This window comes from Tursiops truncatus, chromosome 5 (genome assembly GCF_011762595.2).
Source record: "Tursiops truncatus isolate mTurTru1 chromosome 5, mTurTru1.mat.Y, whole genome shotgun sequence".
Taxonomy (NCBI): Eukaryota; Metazoa; Chordata; class Mammalia; order Artiodactyla; family Delphinidae; genus Tursiops; species Tursiops truncatus.
Genome location: NC_047038.1, coordinates 33,735,697 through 33,758,590, shown reverse-complemented (window position 1 = coordinate 33,758,590; position 22,894 = coordinate 33,735,697). Strand labels below are relative to the sequence as shown.

At 39.4% G+C, this 22,894-nt stretch overlaps 1 protein-coding gene across 1 annotated transcript in view; it reads left to right on the top strand.

The window, feature by feature from the left end:
• ARHGEF38 (Rho guanine nucleotide exchange factor 38) overlaps positions 1-22,894 on the top strand; it is a 154,369-nt gene that overhangs the window by 73,745 nt on the left and 57,730 nt on the right. Inside the window, exon 3 of the mRNA XM_019927755.3 lies at positions 4,447-4,570. Coding sequence (XP_019783314.1) covers positions 4,447-4,570 — 124 coding nt within the window. The remainder of the gene's footprint in view (positions 1-4,446; positions 4,571-22,894) is intronic.

Sequence of the window (22,894 nt, the reverse complement as noted above, 5' to 3'; positions counted from 1 at the left end):
GGCAAAGTGAGAGTAGCATTGACATATATACACTACCAAATGTAAAATACATAGCTAGTGGTAAGCAGCTGCATATCACAGGGAGATCAGCGCGGTGCTTTGCGAGGACCTAGAGGAGTGGGTTAGGGAGGTTGGGAGGGAGGCTCAAGGGGGAGGGGATATGGGGATTTATGTGTGCATGTGGCTGATTCCCTTTGTTGTGAGACAGAGGTTAGCACAGTATTGTGAAGCAGTTATACTCCAATAAAGATCTATAAAATAAAATAAAATACATTATGGTAAAAAAGAAAAAGAAAAGGCCATTTATTACCTTCTGTAATAAGGATGTCTTGCTTTAGGCAAGGTAGACCCAAGAGCTCACATGACGATGTCAGACTTAGCTTTCCTCTCTGTGTTGACCTAACTACAGTCAAGCTCTCTACAAAGATGACTGTTGAAGACAGAAATTTACATATTTAGGGCTGACAATCCAGGCCCTTTTGTTTGCCAACAACCATTTTTAAAAATCAGTGAAGCTTCTCATTTGCTATGCTTTGGCACCTGTCATCCTAGACCAATTGCTGTGGCCAGCAGGTCACATGCCCAACACTGGAGGGAGTAGGGAGGGGTCAGGCACCATGAGTGACAATTCCCCCAGATCAGGTAGAGCTGGGGAGCTGTGGCTTCTCCCAAAAAAGCAACAGAAAGGACAGAAAGATGGGCAAAACTACTGGACAGATACTACAATTACCATTTTCCATTTCAGATAGGTAGAATGTTTTAAGTTATATGGGGGCAAAGCATTTGTAAGCAAAGGGAAGAGCTTGGGCTGGGATGTGAATGCAGGAAAATGCAACAAAAGCTTTTGAAAACAGTGAGTATAAGGCGCTGGTGGTAACAGAATAATTCGATACCAATGATTACAGTCTCTGAATTGATAAAATTTTATAGGTGTGTTTTCTTTTACTTAGACATTTATGCCTTGGGAGTTTTGTATACATACAACTGTACGATCAGCAATTATTTAAATGCAATGGAAACTTGCGATTTGAAGTATATCCTGTGAATACTTTTGTGAAGCAAAGAATTAAATTGTCACCCAAAATACTGACCTTTAATTTTTCTGTTTTGTACTTTCAAATTATTATATATTGACTTTGCTTAGAATAATCTATACTTAAAAGAAATCTTTTTACAAAAAAAGAATTTATTTTCATTTAAAATATAACTCAACCTAAGCTGAGTATTGCCCATTTCTAGTAAATAATTAATAAATGTATGTAAAGGCTTCCTTGAATTTACATCAATAGTTAGAAAATCATCTACCAGTTTTAAAATCCTATTTGGATGAGACATTTGTTCCTTGGCATATCAGTGACTAAATGTGAATTCAGTTCATGATTCACAGAATCCCCATGGGCCTGTGGTGATACGGGTGATTGAAACCAGGCCAACTGATGTTTTAATCCTTTCTGTCCTTCAGAAAGAAAAGAAATCAAAACCTATGTTTTTGTTATTTAGTATTTGTTGCATTGCGCTAAGATTATAGATAGAATACAGAATTAGATCCTTGCTAAATGAATTTAAAATATAAATTAGACAACTATACAGTATTCTGACCTTGAGAAATAAATCGTAGAACTGACAACCTAGCGAAAAACTCAGGAACACACTAAAAAATCCAAACAAAGATGGCAAAGTATTCTATTATTAGTTATTGCTGGTAATGGACTATGACATAGGACTAAACGGTCAGTTTCCAGCTCCAGCTCTGTCTTGACCTTCATAATTTGGGGCATGGTACCTCTCTTCACTCTGCATGAGTTTCCCTATCTTCAAACGGGTTCATATTTTACAGAGAAGATGGAATTGTATATGATATAATAAATATGAAGCACTGTAAGTTCCTCAGAATGAAGATTCCACAACAAAATGAAATAATAATAGGGTATACTATATGAACTACTCGCTTACAAAGCCAGTAAATTAGGGATGAAATTTTATACTTTAGAAGGATTCATTTCAAAATATGATTTTAAAAAAATATCAAACTAGCACATCTAAAATAAATCAATCTAGAAAAATTTGACTCATACAAAACTTTTGTAAAACATATTTTGCACTATGCAAAGTTATGCCTTTGTGATTTAATTAATACCCAATACATAAAGAAAATAATGTGTTAAATCAGTGGTGCTCAGAGATATGTGGCATTTGAGCCATTTAAAATTATGATAAACAAAAAGAGCCATATAACTGTTATCTGCCTTTTAGATATTTTGTATCTATAATACTAAACATACTTACTCATACAGAAATTAGAAGTCTTGAAAATCCATAGACTTTAGGCAGAAGAGCCATGTGTGCCCTATCCTGTTCGAATGAGTGCTTAACAAAGAAACATTTTGTGAGATACTGGGTTAAAGACCCTAAGAGCTAATAATGATTTCATTATTACTAATGAAATATGAATATATAGATAATTTCAGAATACATTTAAAAAACTGAACAAAAAATTGTGTAGTCCTATAAATAAACCCACTACATACAATCACACAGAATTTGATTACAAATAAAGTTCGGAGTTTTCTTGAGAACCAGACGGATGACAGGAAGGTGAGGAATTTCCCAAGATGGTTGAAGGACATATATCCAGCCAGACTATATTGCATAGGAAACAACTGACACAGTCACAAAATTTTAAACAAGGTACAATGTGACATATTGCTTCCATGTTGAATAACAGAACACCCCGATCAAAATGATAGCCATGTCCAGTATTGGGAACGACCTCAAGAATGGGGTCAATGTCAAAAAAGGACGGGATAAAAAAATAACGAGCAGCCTGCCTCCGCCCTGTGGTGCTCCAAGGACAATGGTGCTTCAAGGACAAAGGACAACGGTTACGAAATCCCTGTGCCCGCCTAGGCGACGCCCACCTGGGCAACGGGACCTGTCCCAAATAAGGAAAGGCATATGTCCTGTCCCACTCCAACCCTATAGAAGGAAGGTATATGTGCCTCGACCAATCAGTCGAAATTTTCACCTCGGACCATTCTTCTGTTTTCTGGCTATAAAAAGTGATCAATAGCACATGTTCGGGCTGGACTCTCCCAGACTACTAGGAAGTCGGCCCGCTGTTCCAGCAGCGACCCTTCCCTCTAATAAATTCTATCTTCTTTACATTTTGCCTTATGTGTGGAAATTCTTTTCCAAGCATTCGGACCACAACACTCCCCCACTCCTAAATAGACCGAGCTGAGAGCCTAAAAAAAAGAAGCTGCAGTTGTTGGCCTTCAGCTCTAGAATTCTTCCAGGTCTGTCTCTTATCCTATATACCTTGTGCCCAACTTCCCTTAATTTCTTGGTTCCTTTTTTCTGATCTTTAGCTGAACTCCCTGTCTCTCTCTCACCCCTAATTTTGCCAACCTCGTTTTGGACCAGTAACTCTGCTTTTCATCTCTGAAGCTTCTCCATGACGATTATTGATGACGTGGTTACCCACCTACGACCTCATGCACAATAAGTCATGAATAAAAGGCACCTGCTCATATCCCCTGTGGCAACCCAGTGGAGCCTGGACCAAGCTGTTCATGACCCACTAGACACTGTTTGATTATGAAAGGAGATCTGACTTATACTCAGGAGAAAGAGTTTGAGTGAGATCCAGCAAAATCTGGGCACATAGCTCATCATACTCTTCTTGGATGGCTTCGGATCATTGGCCAACCCTCTACAAATCATCCAATGCCTGTGACAGGTTTGGTCTCTACTACAATTCCTGGTACCTAGAAGGACTTCAGGAATTATTTAGTGAAGATGGGTGAATGAATAAGTTATTATAAACACCAGCTATAAGATCTAGGAATGATTACACTGGTTTTTGAGGGTATGCATCAAGTTATCAAATATGATGTATCTTTAATTAGTAGAATACGTTTGGTGAAGATTTCCATTCACATTTCTTTCAGAAAAAAACAAAGCAGGAAACAACTCAGCAAATCTACTTGTCATCACTTTGAGAACATCTGTGGTTTTAAAACAGCTTTGAAAATAGTCACTTACATAGAGTAAGTTCTGACTTCTGCTGTATAAGCAGTAAGGCGTTCTAAATGCATATGCACTAGTACATACCCTCATAGAGGGCGGTTAATAAAATACCGATTAGGGAGCCCAAATCTTCTTCACACTGTGGTTCTTACAGGAATATGTAGCTGTACACTCAACTCATTAAAACTTAGTCAAAATAAAGAAAAAGAGGGAGGTAACAACAGATGCACCATCCAACTTCTTGCATGAAAAAGTGCACATTTCCTCTGGAAATCCCAAATAAGAATGTTTACAGAAACGGTTGATGGAAACAGCATGGGCTGGCATATAAAACGCTTACGGTTTAGCAGGAGAAAACATCCTAAATACTGTGCATCTCTCTCCATCAGCTGGTGCTCAGTGTTTGTGTTTCTTCAGATTGATCAGCTGGACGTGGATAGCTTGTTTAGCAACATTGAATCGGTGCATCGGATATCAGCCAAGCTGCTGTCATTGTTGGAAGAGGCCACGACAGACGTGGAACCGGCCATGCAAGTAATCGGTATGTTTATTCTCTTCTTGAGTTCTCCAATACGACAGGAAATAATATTTTAATGGCCTCCCGTTGCTTTGGTTTTATGTTTCTGACTCACCAAGCTTCCCAGGAGATATATAAATGCTAAACCCATCTTCAGGCTCATTGTAATTATACAAACTCTGTATTTATTTTCAGATGAGTTTATACCCATTTGCTGAAGTCCCTCAGTAGCACTAAGCACACCATTTGCTTTTTAATTTTCAATCTTTCAAGCTCTTGGCCTTCCAGATGTTCTCTCATTTGCTTTTATGGCTAACACTTGATTCTTAAAGAATTAAACATTTAAATACTTTAATAGCTTTACTGATTTTAGTCACAATGTCTCTTATTCATCTTATGATTAGGAATCCATTGATTTTTGGATTGTAATTTTTTTTGCATGGAAAGTTTATACGATCGTTCAAACACTTAACAACTACTTTTTCCATGCTTTTCCTTTTTTCTCTGTATTATTTGCTTTCCAAATATGTTTCTAGACAGTCATAGATTATTTTCTCACTCTGAAAAGATTTTGAAAAAAATATAAAGAAATTACTGGAAAAGTGTTGGGTCAAACTTTGTTCTCTCCATTTTCTCCATTCATTGGCCATTTATTTATTTATTCACCCAGTGAATAGCTGGGTATGTGCGATGATTCTTGGGAGCTTCAAAAGGAATACTGTGTTGTGAACTTGAAGGCAGCTGCCTCAACCAAGATATCACAGACACAGTGCCATGGAGGCTAAGAATTCTTTAAAATGTGTTTTCATCATTTTTCTATTTCACACATAATACGCAATATATGCTCATTACAAAGTATTAAAACAGTTCTGGAGTACACAGCATCTAATTCACCCCTCCAATGTGACTAACATCCCCTTAAGTAACCACTGTTATCGGTTTGATGTGGATCCTTTCTTTGAGACGCACAGAGACACAAACATACATTTACACCTTATATCTTTATTCATCCTCATTACGTATTTGTTTGTTAATGGGAATCAGAGTATAAAAATGGCATGAAATTGATTTTGTTTCATATTGAAGGAAGACCCAAAGTTTAATAAGCAAAGCTGATCTTATACAAAGGTGAAACAACCTGGCTATTTGTAGTATTTTACATGCCCAAAGGCCAGCCCACTCAAAGAGATTCTCCCACTGACAGGTTTAAGTTCAGTCATTTCTTATGATTATGTACTAAATGTTTGTGTTCCCCTTAAATTCATATGTTAAAGCTCTAACACCTGACATGATGGTATTAGGAGGTGAGACCTTAGGGAGGTACTTTTTATTTAGATGAAGTCATGAGGGGGTTGATCCATGATGGAATTAGTGTCCTTATAAAGAGAGAAAGAGATACCAGAGTTCCCTCTCCACCATGTAAGGACTCAGGAAGACAGCTGTCTGCAAGCCGGGAAGGAAGTCCTCACCAGGAACTGAATCTGCTGGCACCTTGATCTTGGACTTCCCAGTCTCCAGAACTGTGATAAATAAATGTCTGTTGCTTAAGCCACTCAATCTATGTTATTTTGTTATGATAGCTCAAGCTGACTTATATAGTTTCCAAAAAATTGCAAAAATAATTTCTAAAGGAAGGACTCTTCATTATCACTCTAGTGTGGATTCATTGGCCATTCATTTATTTATTCACTCAGTGAATAGTTATCAAGCAGCAGCGTGTGCAATAATTAAGATGTTGTGTGACATTACTAGGGATTAAAAGATGAAAGAGATCACGTTTCCTCCAAAAGTTTGCAAATAGCCTCTTTTTCTTTTTTTTTTTTTAATTTATTTATTTGGCTGCTCGGGTCTTAGTTGCGGGATGCAGGATCTTTAGTTGTAGCATGTGGGATACTTTAGTTGCAGCATGTGGGATCTAGTTCCCCGACCAGGGATCAAACCCATGTCCCCTGCGTTGGGAGCATGGAGTCTTAACCACTGGACCACGAGGGAAGTCCCGCAAATAGCCTCTTGAATTGAAGACACTTGTTTAATACATCATCAGAGTATTTTCTACACTACTGCAGAACTTCAGGGGATAAAGAGACTACTTCTAGATGGGGAATCAGAGAAGAATTCTTAAAGGTGTTACTTGGGCTTAAAGTGTAGGTCAGATTTCAGCAAGTGAGGTTCAGATTGGGAAGACTAAGTAGAAGTAACAGCATGAACAAAACCATGGACAGGAAGTGCCAAGCGTTTAGGAAATGGTGAGTGACCAAGTCAAGCTGGAGTGAAGGACTCATGTAAGGGAGGAGTGAGAAATGAATCTGTAAGTATAGAATAGGGACAGACCATACCTGGAATCCAAGTTTGGAAATTACTCTGCAGGTAATGAGAAGCCATTAAAAAATTTTTCAGCAAGGAGGTAATGAGACACAAAAGTTTTTGGAGAAAGGAAACTATGGAAGGTATGAAGAGAATGAGTGGAAGGAGAAAATGAGTAAATATGTTATTATAGATAATTTAGCCATGTGGTAACAAGCATCTAGGCTGAGGTGGATAAAATGAGAATAAAAAATGGGGTCAGACTCAAGAGAAACGTAGAAAAAAGCACAAACAAAATGTAGGGGTTGGTTGTATTTGCTGGAGTCAAAAGCAATTCCAGGTTTAAGGAGTATCCTGATTTGCCTAGAACATTCTGGTTTTAGCCTATTCACGCATTCAGTCCAGTTTAGCATTTGTCCTGGATTTTCTCCTTTTTAGAGGAGGATCATTATTAATAGTTGCATCACAAGAGATTTGGTAAGACCTCTATATCGTACTTCAATTTCTGACATGGCCTCTCTTAGCAGAGAGTAAGAGGCAGGTTCAATTGCCAGAGTTCTCACATGGTAACCTCTGAAAGAGAGCCCATCTCTCCTTTCCCAACCTTTCCAGTCTCAACAGTACTTACATCTTCCTTAGAAGTACGGCATACAGGGTACTGGCTGATAAAATGATGACTTTGGGCTTGAGCAGGTAGCAACAGCTAGTTGCTTCCTGTTTTGATGGTGGTGGGAGATGTATTTGATGCTACAAATCCTGCTGTCCACAGTACAGCAGCTAGTTATGTTATGACCCATGCTGGGTGGCCCATGCCATGACCAGTGGGAGGCAGGAAGCCACAAGGGTGACAGTCAATGGGTTTAGTGGGACATGTAGGGAATTAAAGATTAAGTGCAAGTGAAATACATGTGGGAAGTGGAGGCTGAACTGTCCTGCTACAGAGTATGTGGATGTTGTTGCTACAGCAGTTTGGTTATTTATTGTATGATATAACTCTATCACCTTTTAATTGTCTGGTTATGCTTATCTTATTTTGCAATAAACCCTTTCAAAAGTAAGGGTTTAATGTATGCACATTTAATAAAAATTAAGTATTGATTTTTTATTTCTCAAGAAAGTTGGTCAACATATAACACACAAAATACCATTCACAGGGGGTCATTAATGCTGTCATTGACCCATAAGACAATCAGAAGACAGAAATCTGCGGAAGAAGTAGCAACATCTACCTCAAAAGTTAGTCATTATTCTTAAAAAACCATGCTCATTATTTTAAAACATACAGTAGTCCCTCTGTATCCACAGGGATCGGTTCTAGGACCTTCTTGGGTACCAAAATCCTCGGATACTCAAGTCCCTTATATAAAATGGTGAGGTATTTGCACATAATCTATGCAAACCTCCCGTATACTTTAAATCATCTATAGATTACTTATAATACCTAACACAATGTAAACGCTATATAAATAGTTGCTGGTGCCTGAAAATTCAAGTTTTGCCTTTTGGAACTTTCTGGATTTTTTTTTTCTGAATATTTTCTATCTGAGGTTGGTTGAATCCATGGATTGGAAACCTGTGGATATGGAGGACCGATTGTACTTGGCATTTGGCATTTGCTGTCCATGCTTTTGTTCATGCTGCTACTTCCACTTGGAACCTTCTTCCCAACATGAACCTACTTGTTGAAATCTGACCTATATCTTTAAGCCCAAGTACATATCATTCCATGCAGCATGGCTTCACTTGCGTCAAATGACAGTTAACCTAAGTTAATTTCTCTCATTTTTAATTCCAAGTTTCCTTGGGCCTGTGAGCAATGGCTATTAATGAGTTGACACCATTAGCAGAAGATTTTGCAAACAGTTAAATTATGACAGTTTTATAATAGTGTGAGCAGATGAATTAAACAGAAAATCAATTAATTCCAATTCTGAGTCAAAATGTTTAATCCAATTCACAGAATCAAAGAAAAGCTTTTGGAAGTTTATTGTGTCAAAGGTGAATTTTCTGACTGTATTGTAAATGCTACTATAACTTTAAAAATTAAATTTATGAATGCAAATTATAATATGAATACATATTTTCGTGGAGCATCACAGTAAAAGAATGCTTTTACTAAAGTGACAAATCTATGGAGCAGAAATGTGCTTGGGATTGACTGTGGTACATATGTAATAACACCGTGATATTCTATTAATTCAAATGTACTCAAAATCCACACATAGTTTTACATATACAAAACTTAGAGTGAACTGTATATCATATTTAGAGGATATGCACACTTTTTTTGGTGTTGGTCACTAATCAGCTTTTAGAAATTGCATTTTGCTCAAAATCAGCTAGAAGTCTTTAGTTAAGATATTCAACAAACAGACAGAAAAGTAACTTCAGCTTTTTAGTCTTTATAATTGCAATTATTGAAAACAAAACTGCAGATGGGAAGACACTGAAATTTATCCCTATGAAAACAAGGAATTTGCTAAAAAATAATTAAACAATGAGAGTTCATATTGTGTAAAAGATTTAATTTTGAAATTTTTAAATTGTATTTTGGAAGACTTGACTTATGTAAGGACGCTTTAGACAGAGCTCCTGTTTAATAGGATAAAGTTATACCCTGTACCAGATTTTACAATATTTGGAAAAATATTCAAAAATCATAAATAGAAACAACTTATTTGATGAGCTTTATTTTGTAAAAAGAAAGAAAGGAAAAATCAAAATGGAGGCAAGAAGACAATAGCTTTGAAAATATTTAAGCTCAAATATTTATACATTTTAATATACAGAGATATATAATCAGAATTTTAATATCTTCCATTTGGTAGAATTTTCTCTGAGCTTAGTAGGTGTCTCTGTCCTAGGAGGAGAGTATTTTCACAATTAAAAGTATTATGGTTTATATATTTGAGCAGCCAAATAAATAATGCTAGTATTGGATTTTAGCCCATAGAATAAGATAGAGTCCATACAGATATAAATAAATGAGGAGAAAGGAAAACTCTTCCTTACAGTAAATTTCAATGAATAAATATAGAAGAAAATAGAAAATTACCATTAGGTGAACAATATAGTCATAATTGTTACAGAAGAATCCACTGATTGATGCTAGATTTAGTGGATGAAAGTTTGATGAGAGATTTATTTTCATAGTTTCAAAGTGTCTCCTAAGTAAGCTTTAACCTCAAAGGGAAAGATGGTAACTTTTCAGTGAGAAACCAGGCAAAGACTACCTTAACCAAGTGAGTGATGAAGATCAGTAGTATCAGGAAATAACACACATTAGCATCATGAACCTTGTGATACAATGCACTGAGGGGGACACATCTTACCTGTGGTACTTTTGTCCAAAATATGTGCTCTTGTGTCCAGTCATGAGAAAACCTTAGACAGCAGCAAACTCAAGTGAGGGACCCTCAACAAAATAACTGACCAACACTGTTGTAAAATGCCAAGGTCATTAAAGACAAGGCAAGACTGAGGAACTCTTAACGACTGCAGAAGACTAAGGAGGAGTAACAAATAAATGCAAGTGGGAGCCTGAGTAGATTCTAGAACAGTAAAAGAACATTAGTGTCAAAATGCAAGCAAGGTGTTCAGTTTAGTTAGTAGTATTACAGCAAGTTCATTTCCTTTTGCTGACAATTGTCCTATGGTGATGTAAGATGTTAACACTGGGGAAGACGAGTGAAGGATATTTGGAAACTATTGGTGCTATTTTTGCAACTTTCTTATAAGCAAAAATTAATCTAAAACATTTAAATTATTACGGCTTGCAGAGAAAACGCAATTGAAGGTGCTCACAATTTCAAGTTTCTAATTATAAATTGCAATATTGAGGAAGACTGTAGAAAATTTATGGAAAAAATTAAGCCAGCAAGGCCATATTTGAAAAAGTTGGAGGCATATTTTAATTTCCCTACCCTTTATATCTGGCCTAGCCTCATGACTTGCTTTGAGCAATAAAATGTAGCAAAATGTTGTTCTACAACAGCCTTGTGACAGACACTCTCTGCTCAGGGAGAGAGAAAGCTCAAACTACCCAGTCATCCCAAACAACACAGTCAAGGCCTTGGACACGCGAGTAAGGCCCTCCTCAGCCAGCTGGCCTCATGCTACAGACTACAAACGTATCAATAAAACCCCTTTAACACCACATGGAGACAAAGTATCCCAGCTGTGCTCTACTCAAATTATCAACCTGGAGAATCGTGAGCAAATAAACAGTGTTGTTTTAAGCCTTTAAGGTTGTTTTGGAGGGGGGATGTTTTGTTTTGTTTTTTTCTGTAGCAATAGCTAACTAATACGGATTCACAGAGAAGAGATTAATTACTTCAACTCAGATGATGAAGAAAAACTTGATTTGGAAGGTGACTTTTGAACTTGGACTTGAAAGATTTTAAAAGGTGGAGATTTGAGCAAAAGACTTCCCAAATGACAAATGGCACAGAGGCCTCAAGACAGGAGAGTGTGGGAAGCTCTTATAAAGGAAAGCAATTCAATGTGGCTGGAGCATAGTGACAAGGGGGTATATCCATGACCCATACAGGGTAGCCGTATCAATGGAGTTCACTGGCAATTTTCCATCACTAAATCGTTCATCTTACATTTCATAAGGTAAACTGATTTGGGGTAAGATTGCCAAAATCATGTTGCCACAAAATGAAAAGCACAGGTGTTCCATTTTTTCGTCCTTAGATGGCACGAATGAGTTTGTGATTCACAGTTCTAGTGCCAATGGGGAAACTTTCCTGATACCTAGATCAGCCAGGAGGAGAATTTTACTCAATAAAAACCTTGGGGTTTGGTCGAGGCTCAAGTTTAAGCACAGAGGCATATGTCTGAGAGCTCTGGGGAATTGTCTAGACTATCATGCCAAGATAGAAACTGGATTTTAAAATCTTGATTTAGGCAGGCTGCCTAGATAGGAAATGGGTTTTAAGACATTAGAGATGGGAGTGTGAGAAGTGGCTCTTGTTTCCACTTAAACTGAAGATCATTTTGTAACAATAGAATAGTGAGAAAGAACAAAACAAGTAAGATGACACTGTAGAGTTTAAGAGCACACAGGCTTCAGTCTCAGGTTGATTTAGTGTACATCCTGGTTCATCGGCTGTTAAACGTGTGATCTTAGGCAAGTTACAAAGCCTCACTGAACTTCAGTTCCTCATCTTGAAATCTGAGGCAATAATACGTACCCCACAGAGCATTTATGAAGATTAAATAAAATCACGTATAAATGATGATAACCAGTGCCCATCCCTAGTATCCAACACATGGTATTACTAACTTATTATCCTGATACTATTAAATGTACCCATCCATTATCAAACTTGGATTTCTTATGTATCTAATAATTGAATAACATGTGAATTTTTTTAGAGGTCCTGATCATGTTTTTCAAACAAATCAGGTTCACGGACGTGTGTGGTTTCTAGGTGTTCCCGATGTGTGTGCATCTTGATGATTCATCTATCTAATATGGTGACATGTTTTCTCTTATGGAAGGTGATTTGAGATATCAAGTATCATCTCCACATTTGACAAAGTGAACAGCAGTTGCAGTAGACGGCCCTCAATGGACCCTGCCTCCTGGCATTCATGCTGCCACGTAGTCTAGTCCCATAATGACTCTGGACTGGCCCTGACACTCACCAAATAATACAACGTAGTGGAAGAAACACTGTGCCAGTGACTGGGCCTAAGCCTTAAGAAAGCCGGACATTTTTACTTTTTTTGATTTGGGGAGCCTGCCATTTAAGAAATCCAGCTACTCTGCTGGAATATCACATGGAAAGAGATTAGACCTGAGATCACCTAGTGAGAAAGTGGTCCCTCTGTCCCAGCCTATGAGCTGAGCCAGCCTTCTAGCTGTCCCTTCCAAGGCACCAGACTAGGGAATGAGCCATCTCAGACCGTTCAGCCAGTTAAGCCCTGAATGACTGCAGCCCCAGCAAACATCAAGCACAGCAGAACCACTGAGGTGATACCAACCAACCCACCGAATCATGAGAGAAAATCAAAATGGTTGTTGTTATAACGCACTAAATTTTAGGGTGGTTTGTTACATAGTGATAGAGAACTAAAATGGGGCTTGTGTCCTCCTCTAGGCATTTGCAACAATGTTACAATGTTTCAAAGTATTTTAAAAAGACTGAGTTATGAATATGTTTAAGTCTACTTTACCTGCTTACCTCACACACACTGTGAAGAGAACCAGAACAGGAAGAAGCTTAAGGTACAGAAATTAGTTTCTCACATGCTTTTTCCTCAGGGTGAGTTTATCCTTGGAGACAAAGACAATTTAGAGCTTTCTGTTCCTTGAAGGTGGAGTGGGTGATGCACTGTTGTTCTGTGGCAGTCCTTTGTTCTCCTAAAGCAGTGTCTCTTGTATGTCCCTGAAGCAGGAATCTGTGCCTTTAGTGGTGATTTTGTGAAAAGAGATTGTGAAAAGAGATTAGTCACTGACAATTATGCCATGTGGGAGATGCCCCAAAGTAGCTCACCTGAATCACTGTTCTAGTATTGTTATATTGTACACACGTGTGTGTGTGTGTGTGTGTGTGTGTGTGTGTTTTACACAGGACACCGATTGGCTTGGCCTCCTTCATCCTGACCAGCGAGGGCGGGGTGGAAGCTTCACACCTGCTCACTGGAATGGATGAGGCTGGCAGCGGGGAGACTCAGACACAGCAGTGAAAGGTCAGGGCATTTTATTCCAAATATTGGCAGTAACAGGAAAGCTGTCAGCTTTAGAAAACATGATAGAAAGAAAGGTGAGGGGTTCAAGGTCAAGTATACACAAATCCACACAGGAAAGGAAAATTCAGCAGAAGGAAGTCACCAGGATACAATTTGAAGGTTGGACCTCCAGTCTCCTGAGAGAGGTCAAGTTGGGTCCCAGCACTCCTAGGACTGATTTCTTGTGATAAAAAGAAAACCAGGGCGGCTTAGTAACAAGTTCTACAGTGCTGTTCCCTGAGGAGGAAGTGAAGTTCTAGGATGTGGAGCTGGCTCCTCGGGGTCAGTGGCTGAGCTGTGCAGTCAGATTTGAATGGAGCTGGGAAAAGTCAGACACTGCACAGAATACACGAAAAGACCAGAAATAAAAAGAAAGAAAGAATCCTTGTGAGTGTGAGAGTCCTGCGACTCCCTGAACATTTTTCCCAATTGCTAGGAAGCCAGAAGGAGAAGTCGTTAGCAGGAATGCAGAACTTCAGGGTGCACAAGAGCCCAGCAAGAGCTCGGCCTTTGGAGGCAGACCGATCTGCACCCTAACGCTGGCTCTGCCACCGCTACCTCCGTGGCTGGGGCAGGTCACTTGGATCCGTGAGGATTGCCCTTGCCTGCCTCGAATAGGAACTTCACCAAAAGGACTTAACCAAAAGAGGACTTTTTCTCTCACATAACAAGAAATCCATCACTCAATAGTCCAGGACTGAGACAGCTGCTTACTGGTTTCTTCCAGCTTCTTCCTTCCTAGTACTTAACTTGTGGTGTTTGGCTTCATGGCCTCAAGACGGTTAGTCCACTGCCAAGCGTGCTTCCTGCTGGTAGTGAGAGCAAAACCACCTCCTCCTGAGGCTTTTTTCATTTTGGGGGAATAGAAATCTTTCCCAGTGGCTTCTACCTATATCTCATGATTTCATTTTACACACACATTATTCCATTTCTCGCTCTCGCTCTCTCTCTCTCTCTCTCTCTCTCTCTCTCTCTCTCTCTCTCACACACACACACACACACACACACACACACACTCGACCACCTCTAACTGCCAGAGACGGGGGGAAAGGTCAGTAGTTTTAACTGGGTGCATTGCTGGTCCAAATTGTATTAGTTTGGAAGATGGAAGAATGGATAAGCAACTGGCAACAGAAGGCAGATTCATTTGTTCATTTTTCCAGCGGGGATGGTCAGCCCTCCATGACAGAAGGGTGAGACAGAGGGTGTACACCTCTAAGACACAAGCTCCAATGGCCGGGGGGTATTCTTGTCTGTTTTGTTACTGTTGTATCACCAGCATCTAGAATAGTGTCCTCAATAATTACTTCCTGAATGAATGAAATGAATGACAGAGACAGTGATATGTATCCAGGACACTGGCTGGCATGCCGAGGGATCGCAGAAATTGTCGTTGTTCTTGTTGTTACCGGGTCTGCCTGTGGTTTTTCCCGTGCCATTTCCAGAGGCTGGTAGGTAGTGTAGAGCAACTGGTAGAGGCAAGCATTCTTAAGAGATGTTCTTACTAAGGTGGATAAATGGGGTGTCATGAGTTGGTCTAAGAACGGGGTCCTCAGCGTTGTAAATCTTGGGGAGTGAAAAGTTATTGTACCTTTTTCCAATCTAGCCAGCGGAAACCTTTTAACTTTCAACTCTCAGAGAACCAATGCTTTCTTTTTTTTTAATTATTAATTTATTACTTATTTTTGGTTGCATTGGGTCGGTTGCTGTGCGCGGGCTTTCTCTAGTTGCGGCGAGCAGGAGCCACTCTTCTTTGTGGTGAGCGGGCTTCTCATTGTGGTGGCTTCTCTTGTTACGGTGCGTGGGCTTCAGTAGTTGCGGCTCGCGGGCTCCAGAGCGCAGGCTCAGTAGTTGTGGCGCACGGACCTAGCCGCTCCACGGCATGTGGGATCTTCCCGGACCAGGGCTCGAACCCGTGTCTCCTGCATTGGCAGGCAGGTTCCCAGCCACTGTGCCACCAGGGAAGCCCCGAATGCTTTCTTAATGTGCTGGTTGTTATAAAGATTCCCACCTGAAGTTAAAGTATCCAGGAACTCAAAAACATTCCTGAAGAGACCACGAGTTACCATCAAGATAAACAGCTTTACTCTTGAATGTTAGCACCGGACTAGTATTTAAAGAGCAACCAATCCAACCACCTCATTGTTCAGATGAAAAAGGTAAGAGCCTGATTTTCTCCAAATAGCATCACTAATTCTGGACACAGAAGGGGACCCCAGCTCTTCCTAATACAGGTCTTATTACGTATTATACATTGTCCATCTCTACCACCCACTAATGCTCCCCAGGTTGTCCTGCCCAGGTGCCAGGCCACCCGCTACTCCCAATGTGCTGGGTGGGTAGTGCCTCAGTGATGGAATGGCCTCTCCTTTGAGAGACCCCACCACAATTATGACTTTTTCCTCCCTGGCACTAGACACAGCAGTGGTCATGGGACAGGACCCCACAGTTCACTTTGGCTCCCTTCCTTTCTCTCTCTCTCTTTTTTTTTTTATGGTCGAGCTACCCTTATTGGTCTCATACCATTCCCTCCTAAAACCACTTCTCTGAAATTGCTGTTAGCATGTCATCAGAGACCTCAGAAATGTCAAATCCAATGAACACATTTTTCTGAATTTATCTTACTGCAGTACGTCTGAAAATTTTTTACCGAAAGATTCCTGAAGCCAAAAGAGAAATATCATGAGCCTCAGGGAACGTGGAGTTGTGACCCAAAGCCCCAGCCACAGGCATGAAATAATTTGGAGTCTTGTTTTGTCTTAAGAATTCACATAAATTTTCCATTCTATTTTTTCACATGAAAATAATTTTGCTTCAAATATCTTCATAAAATTGATACTCAGGAGACATGCTTGTTTTAATCCCATGGCAGCATGTTCCACTTGGCACCTGGGTTTGGTTTGAATTTCATAACCCTAACCAGGGTCCCTTGAGTACCCCTTAGTAGCCAGTGTTATCCCCAAGTGAGGCAGGAACTAAATGAGACTAAAGGCAAAGGATAGTGGCTTCTGTAAGCAGCATTTACTCTTCCAACCTCTTTCTTCTCACATCCCTCCTCATGTTGCCCTCCCCTGGAGAACAGAAGGAGGCTAAGAATGAAAGGAAGAAAACATGTACATGATCTGGCATTTTGGCTGGCTGAGCTGCTGCCTTGTTTAGTCCCATCCAAGAAGGCTGGGCTCCCATCCAAGGAGGAGAGGCAGACCATGGGGAGCTCTCCTAGTCAGTCTGGGTGAAAGCTGCCAGGAAAGCTCTTTCACTTGGGGATGGCATATTCCCTCACTCAGGGAGGCGACAGCCAGAGGCTCACTGCCCAGATCTCAGACCCTCTTTCCCCGGAGTGGGTCATACCTACTCTCTGTCCTCAGAGTCATCCCACCCCCTTCTCTGTGTTCTGAATGCTCTGTCTTGACAATCAAGTTTTACTTAGAACTACAGAAGTTTCTTTGGGATAGATCTTAGATCATAATTGATGCTTGAGAATATTTTCTTCCAGTTTTATTGAGACATAATTGGCATATAGCACAGTATAAGTTTAAGGTGTACTGCATACTGATTTGATTTACTTACATCGTGAAGTATCACAATAGGTTTAGAGAACATCCATCATCTTATATAAATATAAAATTAAAGAAATAGAAAAAAATTTTTCCTTGTGATGAGAACTCAGGACTTTTTTTTTTAACATCTTTATTGGCGCATAATTACTTTACAATGGTGTGTTAGTTTCTGCTGTATAACAAAGTAAATCAGCTATACATATACATATATCCCCATATTTCCTCCCTCTTGCGTCTCCCTCCCACCCTCCCTATCCAACACCTCTAGGTGGTCACAAAGCACAGAGTTGATCTCCCCGTGCTATGTGGCTGCTTCCCACTAGCTATCTGTTTTACATTTGATAGTGTATACATGACCATGCCACTCTCTCACTTCATCCCAGCTTACCCTTCCCCCTTCCTCGTGTCCTCAAGTCCGTTCTCTATGTCTGCGTCTTTATTCCTGACAGGACTTTCTTAACAACTTTTATATATAACATACAACAGTGTTAATCATATTTATCATGTTGTACATTACATCCCTAGTGCTTATTTATAACTGGAAGTTTGTACCCTTTGACTGCTTAAGATTTTAACTAAAATTCTCTTTTACCATCGTTGTAGTTGGTTTTTAGAGTTGAATTTATTACATATTTTTTCTTGCTAAAACAAGTAACTTCTTACTTTAAACCCTTTGTCTTAGTCAGTTTGGACTGCCATTAAAAATTACCAAAGACTGAGTAGCTTATAGACAACAGACATTTATTTCTTACAGTTCTGGAGTCTGGAAGTCCAAGATCAAGATGGCAGCAGATGTGTTTCCTGATGAGAGCTCTCTTGCTAGTTGCCTTCTCACTGTATCCTCATATGGCAGATACAGAAAGCTCCCTCTTCTTAAAACGGTCCCCCTCCCATGACCCCATATATATCTAATTACCTCCCAAAGTCTCCACCTCCAAATACCATCACATTTGGGGTTAAAGCTTCAACATATGAATTTTATGGGGGAAACAAACATTCAGTTCATAATACTCTTCATATGCAACAGTTCATTTAATATTTTCATAGAATTTTTGAATAAAATTTTATGGTAAAGAGGAGGGCCTTCAACTGGTATCTCTCCAAAAAAAAAATATATATATATATTTTTTTTTTACAGGAGAAGAGAAAAACTATTGATTAGAATAAAGTTCAGCTGGGATAAACAGGAAACAAAACAAAACTTTACTACCTTAAATAATATAGATATTTATTTCTCTATTATGTAAAAGTCTAAAGGCTTTGGGATTAGCAAATGCAAACTATTATATACAGGATGGGTAAAAAACAAAGTCCTACTGTATAGCACAGGGAACTATATTCAATATCCTGTGATAAGCCATAATGAAAAAAATATGAAAAAGAATATATATGTATAACTGAGTCACTTTTCTGTACAACAGAAATTAAACAAAATTGTAAATCAACTATACTTCAATAAAATTTTTAAAAAACAAGCAAACCAACATAAATAACTCATGAAGATAAGATTTAATACTTAAGAACAGGCATCTTTGCTTTTTTCCCTTTCCTTTAGCTAGAAATTATTCTGTTCTATTGTTGTGGTTTTCAATAAATAGATTTGGCATTTAAAAAATAAAAAAGTAAATAAAGGCATGTATTTTAGGCCTGAATGGCAACTCTGCTCCACAAAGTTCTCTGGGATATAAGCTTCTTCTGGCTCACAGCTCCACTCAGCCTTACCTTCATGGACAAGGTAGTATTCAAGTTCCAGGTAGCAGAACAAATGAAAGTATGGAGAAGAAGGGGTAAAGGATGAGCTAGCTACGTCATAAAGAAATTTCCTGGATATCGTCATAGGACACTTCTCCATATATCACATTGGTGGACTTTAATTGCATGGCCACTACTATTACAAGGGAGGCTGGGAAATGTAGTTTTTATTTGGGGCAGCCCAAAATTCATCGTTATAGAAAAGGGGGAGTACTGATACTGGGGGACAATAACAGGCTCTGTCACTCACAAACTTGTTCACTCTCTCTGCAGTATTTCTCACTATTTTATCCTTGGCTTTGCTGACACCCACCCTAGTTTTTTCTCCTTTCTCTCTGGCTGTAACTTCTCAAACTTTTCTGCAGACTCTTTTTCTGCTAGGCTCCCCTGAGTGTTAGTATTCCCAGCGTTTGGTCCTCATGCCCTCTTCTCTTCTCACTCCATGGACTTTCTTGCATGACCATATCAAATTCATGGTTTCTACTACTCAGGTTTTACATACCTACATCTCTCTTCCAGATCTTTTTTTTTTTCCTGAATCCCAGACTCATATATCCAATTTCATGAAGGGCCCTCCACTCGAATATACTATGGGTGACAAACTCAGTACATCTAAAATTAAACTCTTTGTCTTCCCACTAAAACACTCTATTTTGTCCTCATTGTCTATCCACATGTTTACTGAAACTGAATTCCTGAGATATACCTGGAGTTATCCTCTTCATCTTTCACATGTTCAATGTCCTTATTTTTTTTCTCTCTCTCTTCTCCTTCCTCCCTGCTTTTGCTTTAGTGGTTAAAACTAACATCTAATGAGAATTTGCACATGCCACCTTCTGATATAACTACATTACATATTTTAACTCATTTAATCTGCAAACAACCCTACCATTATGATTATTCCATATTTTGGATGAAGAAATTAAGGAAAAGAGAAATCAGGTAATTTTCCCAAATGTCACAACAGCAAACGGTAAAACCAGAATCTGAAACCAGGCAGTTGATTTTAGAGTACTCTCTCTTGACTGCCGTAACTTTCTGTTTTAGTCCTCATTATTTATTTCTTACATTATTATAGAAGCCTTTCAGCTGGTTTCTCTTTTCCAGTCTCCCTAACTCCTCCCCCAAATTCCATCGTTCATATGATTAACCCCAGAGTAAACTTTCTAAAATACAATCTAATCATATTAATCTGCTGCTTAAAATCCATCAGCGCTTCTCCATCACCTTCAGGCTAAAGTTCCGGCTTCTTAATTATACACAAGGTCTTTCATGATCTGGCCCCTACTCACCTATATAGCCTCTTCTGAAACCTCCCCCCAGGTGTGGCACCAGCCAGCCATCAGAGACCACTTGCAGTTTTTGAGCAGAACCTGCTCCCTCCATGCATCTCTGTACTTTTGCACTCACTCATAACTCCTATTTCAAGGGCAGACTGTTATGGAAAGAGCTCAAAGTTTCTCAAGAGCAGAATGGATCACCCTCTGTGTTTTATAGCTACTGTCATACTTTTCACATAGCATGGGAAATGAGAATTTACTCTTCTCTCTCCCTTACTGGCCTCCATAAGTCACCTGAGGGAAGTGTTGGTTCTTTGTGTCTGCAGTACTTACCAAAGTACTCAGTGCATAATAGTCACTCATTAAATAGTTATCAAATAAGGCTGAACTAAATAAAGACTATAATTTCTTCACTCCCTTTTATGCCATTTTCCTAAACAAGGCCTACTGCAGGGAGATCTCTTGGATATTGTTGGTTTCACTCTGGCTTACTTACCTGTAGGGGAAGTTCATCTTGTAGTTGGGTCAGAATAATATAGAAGCCTATCACTTGGTATGGTACACCTTGGGGATGGACATGAGGGTCTGCAAGTAAAGTAGAGGTGGGCCAAGAAGAGGAACACATATATGTTTATATTAGTGACAGTTTACATTAGATGCCAGGACATAAAAGGTGTTCAATATCCCTGGAAGCTGTTTTTAAAGGACGTAACTGAGGGCATTTGAAAAGGTGCACTTTTTTTCCCCTCCTTTTGTATGGCAGTTATCCTGGGGAGAAGCCAATGCAGAAAGTCTTGGGTTGTAGAATTTTGAAAAAGAAGCACATGATAGTTAGATTTATTTCAGAGGATTCTGGTGATTTTGTGACAGGCAGCCAGAAGGGAAATTACCTTAGCTGGTCTTGGCTCAGTCCCTTCTCCAATCCTAATCATTCTTTCAAACCCACATACAGTAGACAGAACAGTTGTCCTTCACCACTGAAGAAATGCAGCCGAGAGTTACGTTACCGTGGAAACAGAATAATTTTTTTTTTTTTTTTTTTTGCTGCAAGACATATCGCTTCATCTGCACTATTATGAAGCAGCATACATTGGTAGGGCTGGGAGGGGAATCAAATATTCTGCCCCCCAGTATTATACTTGGCCTCTGGGTGAATAAATGACTTTCAATTAGAGTGCTTAAATATCTTTTAACTTTAATCATTGTTATTAGAGGCCCAACAGAATTTTACTTGGAAAAGAGTAAAAAAATTCAACTCTGTGGTTCAGGAGAGAGCTATAAATTCTTTCAAACTAGACCACTTCTGTTAAAGAAAATATAAGGGAATTTACAATTAATGTTTTCATTATATGCAAAATAAATGCCTTTGTCCTTTGTGTTTTGACTATCTGACTTGATCCTACTGTGGATTTATGAGGTTGTCCAGACCTCTTTCATCCTTTGTCTCTACTCTGAGCTGCTTTGTAGTGAACACACATATTTATAATTTCATCCCATGTTGGGCTGCGGGTATTCAGATCCTCTCTTCCTGACATGCTGCTGAGCTCATCTGAGCCTTGACTCCCTTGCCCAGCCAAAGCCCTCGCTCCTGTTTGCTACCTGCCTCTGTGACTGGGAGGCTCACCTCCTCTTACGCCCAACCCTAAATTTAGCCACTGTCCTATTTTATTTTCTCCTCTTGTAACTACTCTCTTTCTTACTATTTGTGTTGCTAACTGTCGTGAAGAGTGAATCTGTAAGACCTCCACTGGCAGAAGGATCAATTCAGTAAAATTCCAGGAACCTAACAAGAATCCCTTATCCCTTCAGTTCCAAAAATTTTCACAGTCACCGCGTTTCCTTACAAGTCCAAAAAAGCACTAAAACAAAAACCAACCAAGCAAAACACACACACACACACACACACACACACACACACACACACACACACAGAGTCTAACTTTAATCACAGAGAAATCCCATAAATGAAAGGAAAGAAACATCTTTTATTGGCTGGATGGAAATTAGAAAATAATGTAATACTTCAAAAATACTAGTTTTTTTTTGTTTGGTTGGTTTTTTTGCAGTACGCGGGCCTCTCACTGCCATGGCCTCTCCCGTTGTGGAGCACAGGCTCCGGACACACAGGCCCAGCGGCCATGGCTCACGGGACCAGCCGCTCCGCAGCACGTGGGATCCTCCCGGATCGGGGCACGAACCCACGTCCCCTGCATTGGCAGGCGGACTCTCAACCACTGCGCCACCAGGGAAGCCCAATACCAGTGTTTTAATAAAAATAAAAATAAACAAATGGAACCTAATTTAACTGAAAAGATTTTGCACAGCAAAGGAAACCATAAACAAAACAAAAAGACAACCCACAGAATGGGATAAAATATTTGCAAATGAAGCAACTGACAAGGGATTAATCTCCAAAATATACAAACAGCTCAGGCAGTTCAATATCATAAAAACAAACAACCTAATCAAAAAATGGGCAGAAGATGTGAGTAGACATTTCTCCAAAGAAGACAGATGGCCAAAAAGCACATGAAAGATGCTCAACTTCACTAATTATTAGAGAAATGCAAATCAAAACTACAGTGAGGTATCACCTCACACTGGTCAGGATGGCCATCATCAAAAAATCTACAAACAGTAAATGCTGGAGAGGGTGTGGAGAAAAGGGGACTCTCGTACACTACTGGTGGAAATGTAAATTGGTGCAGCCA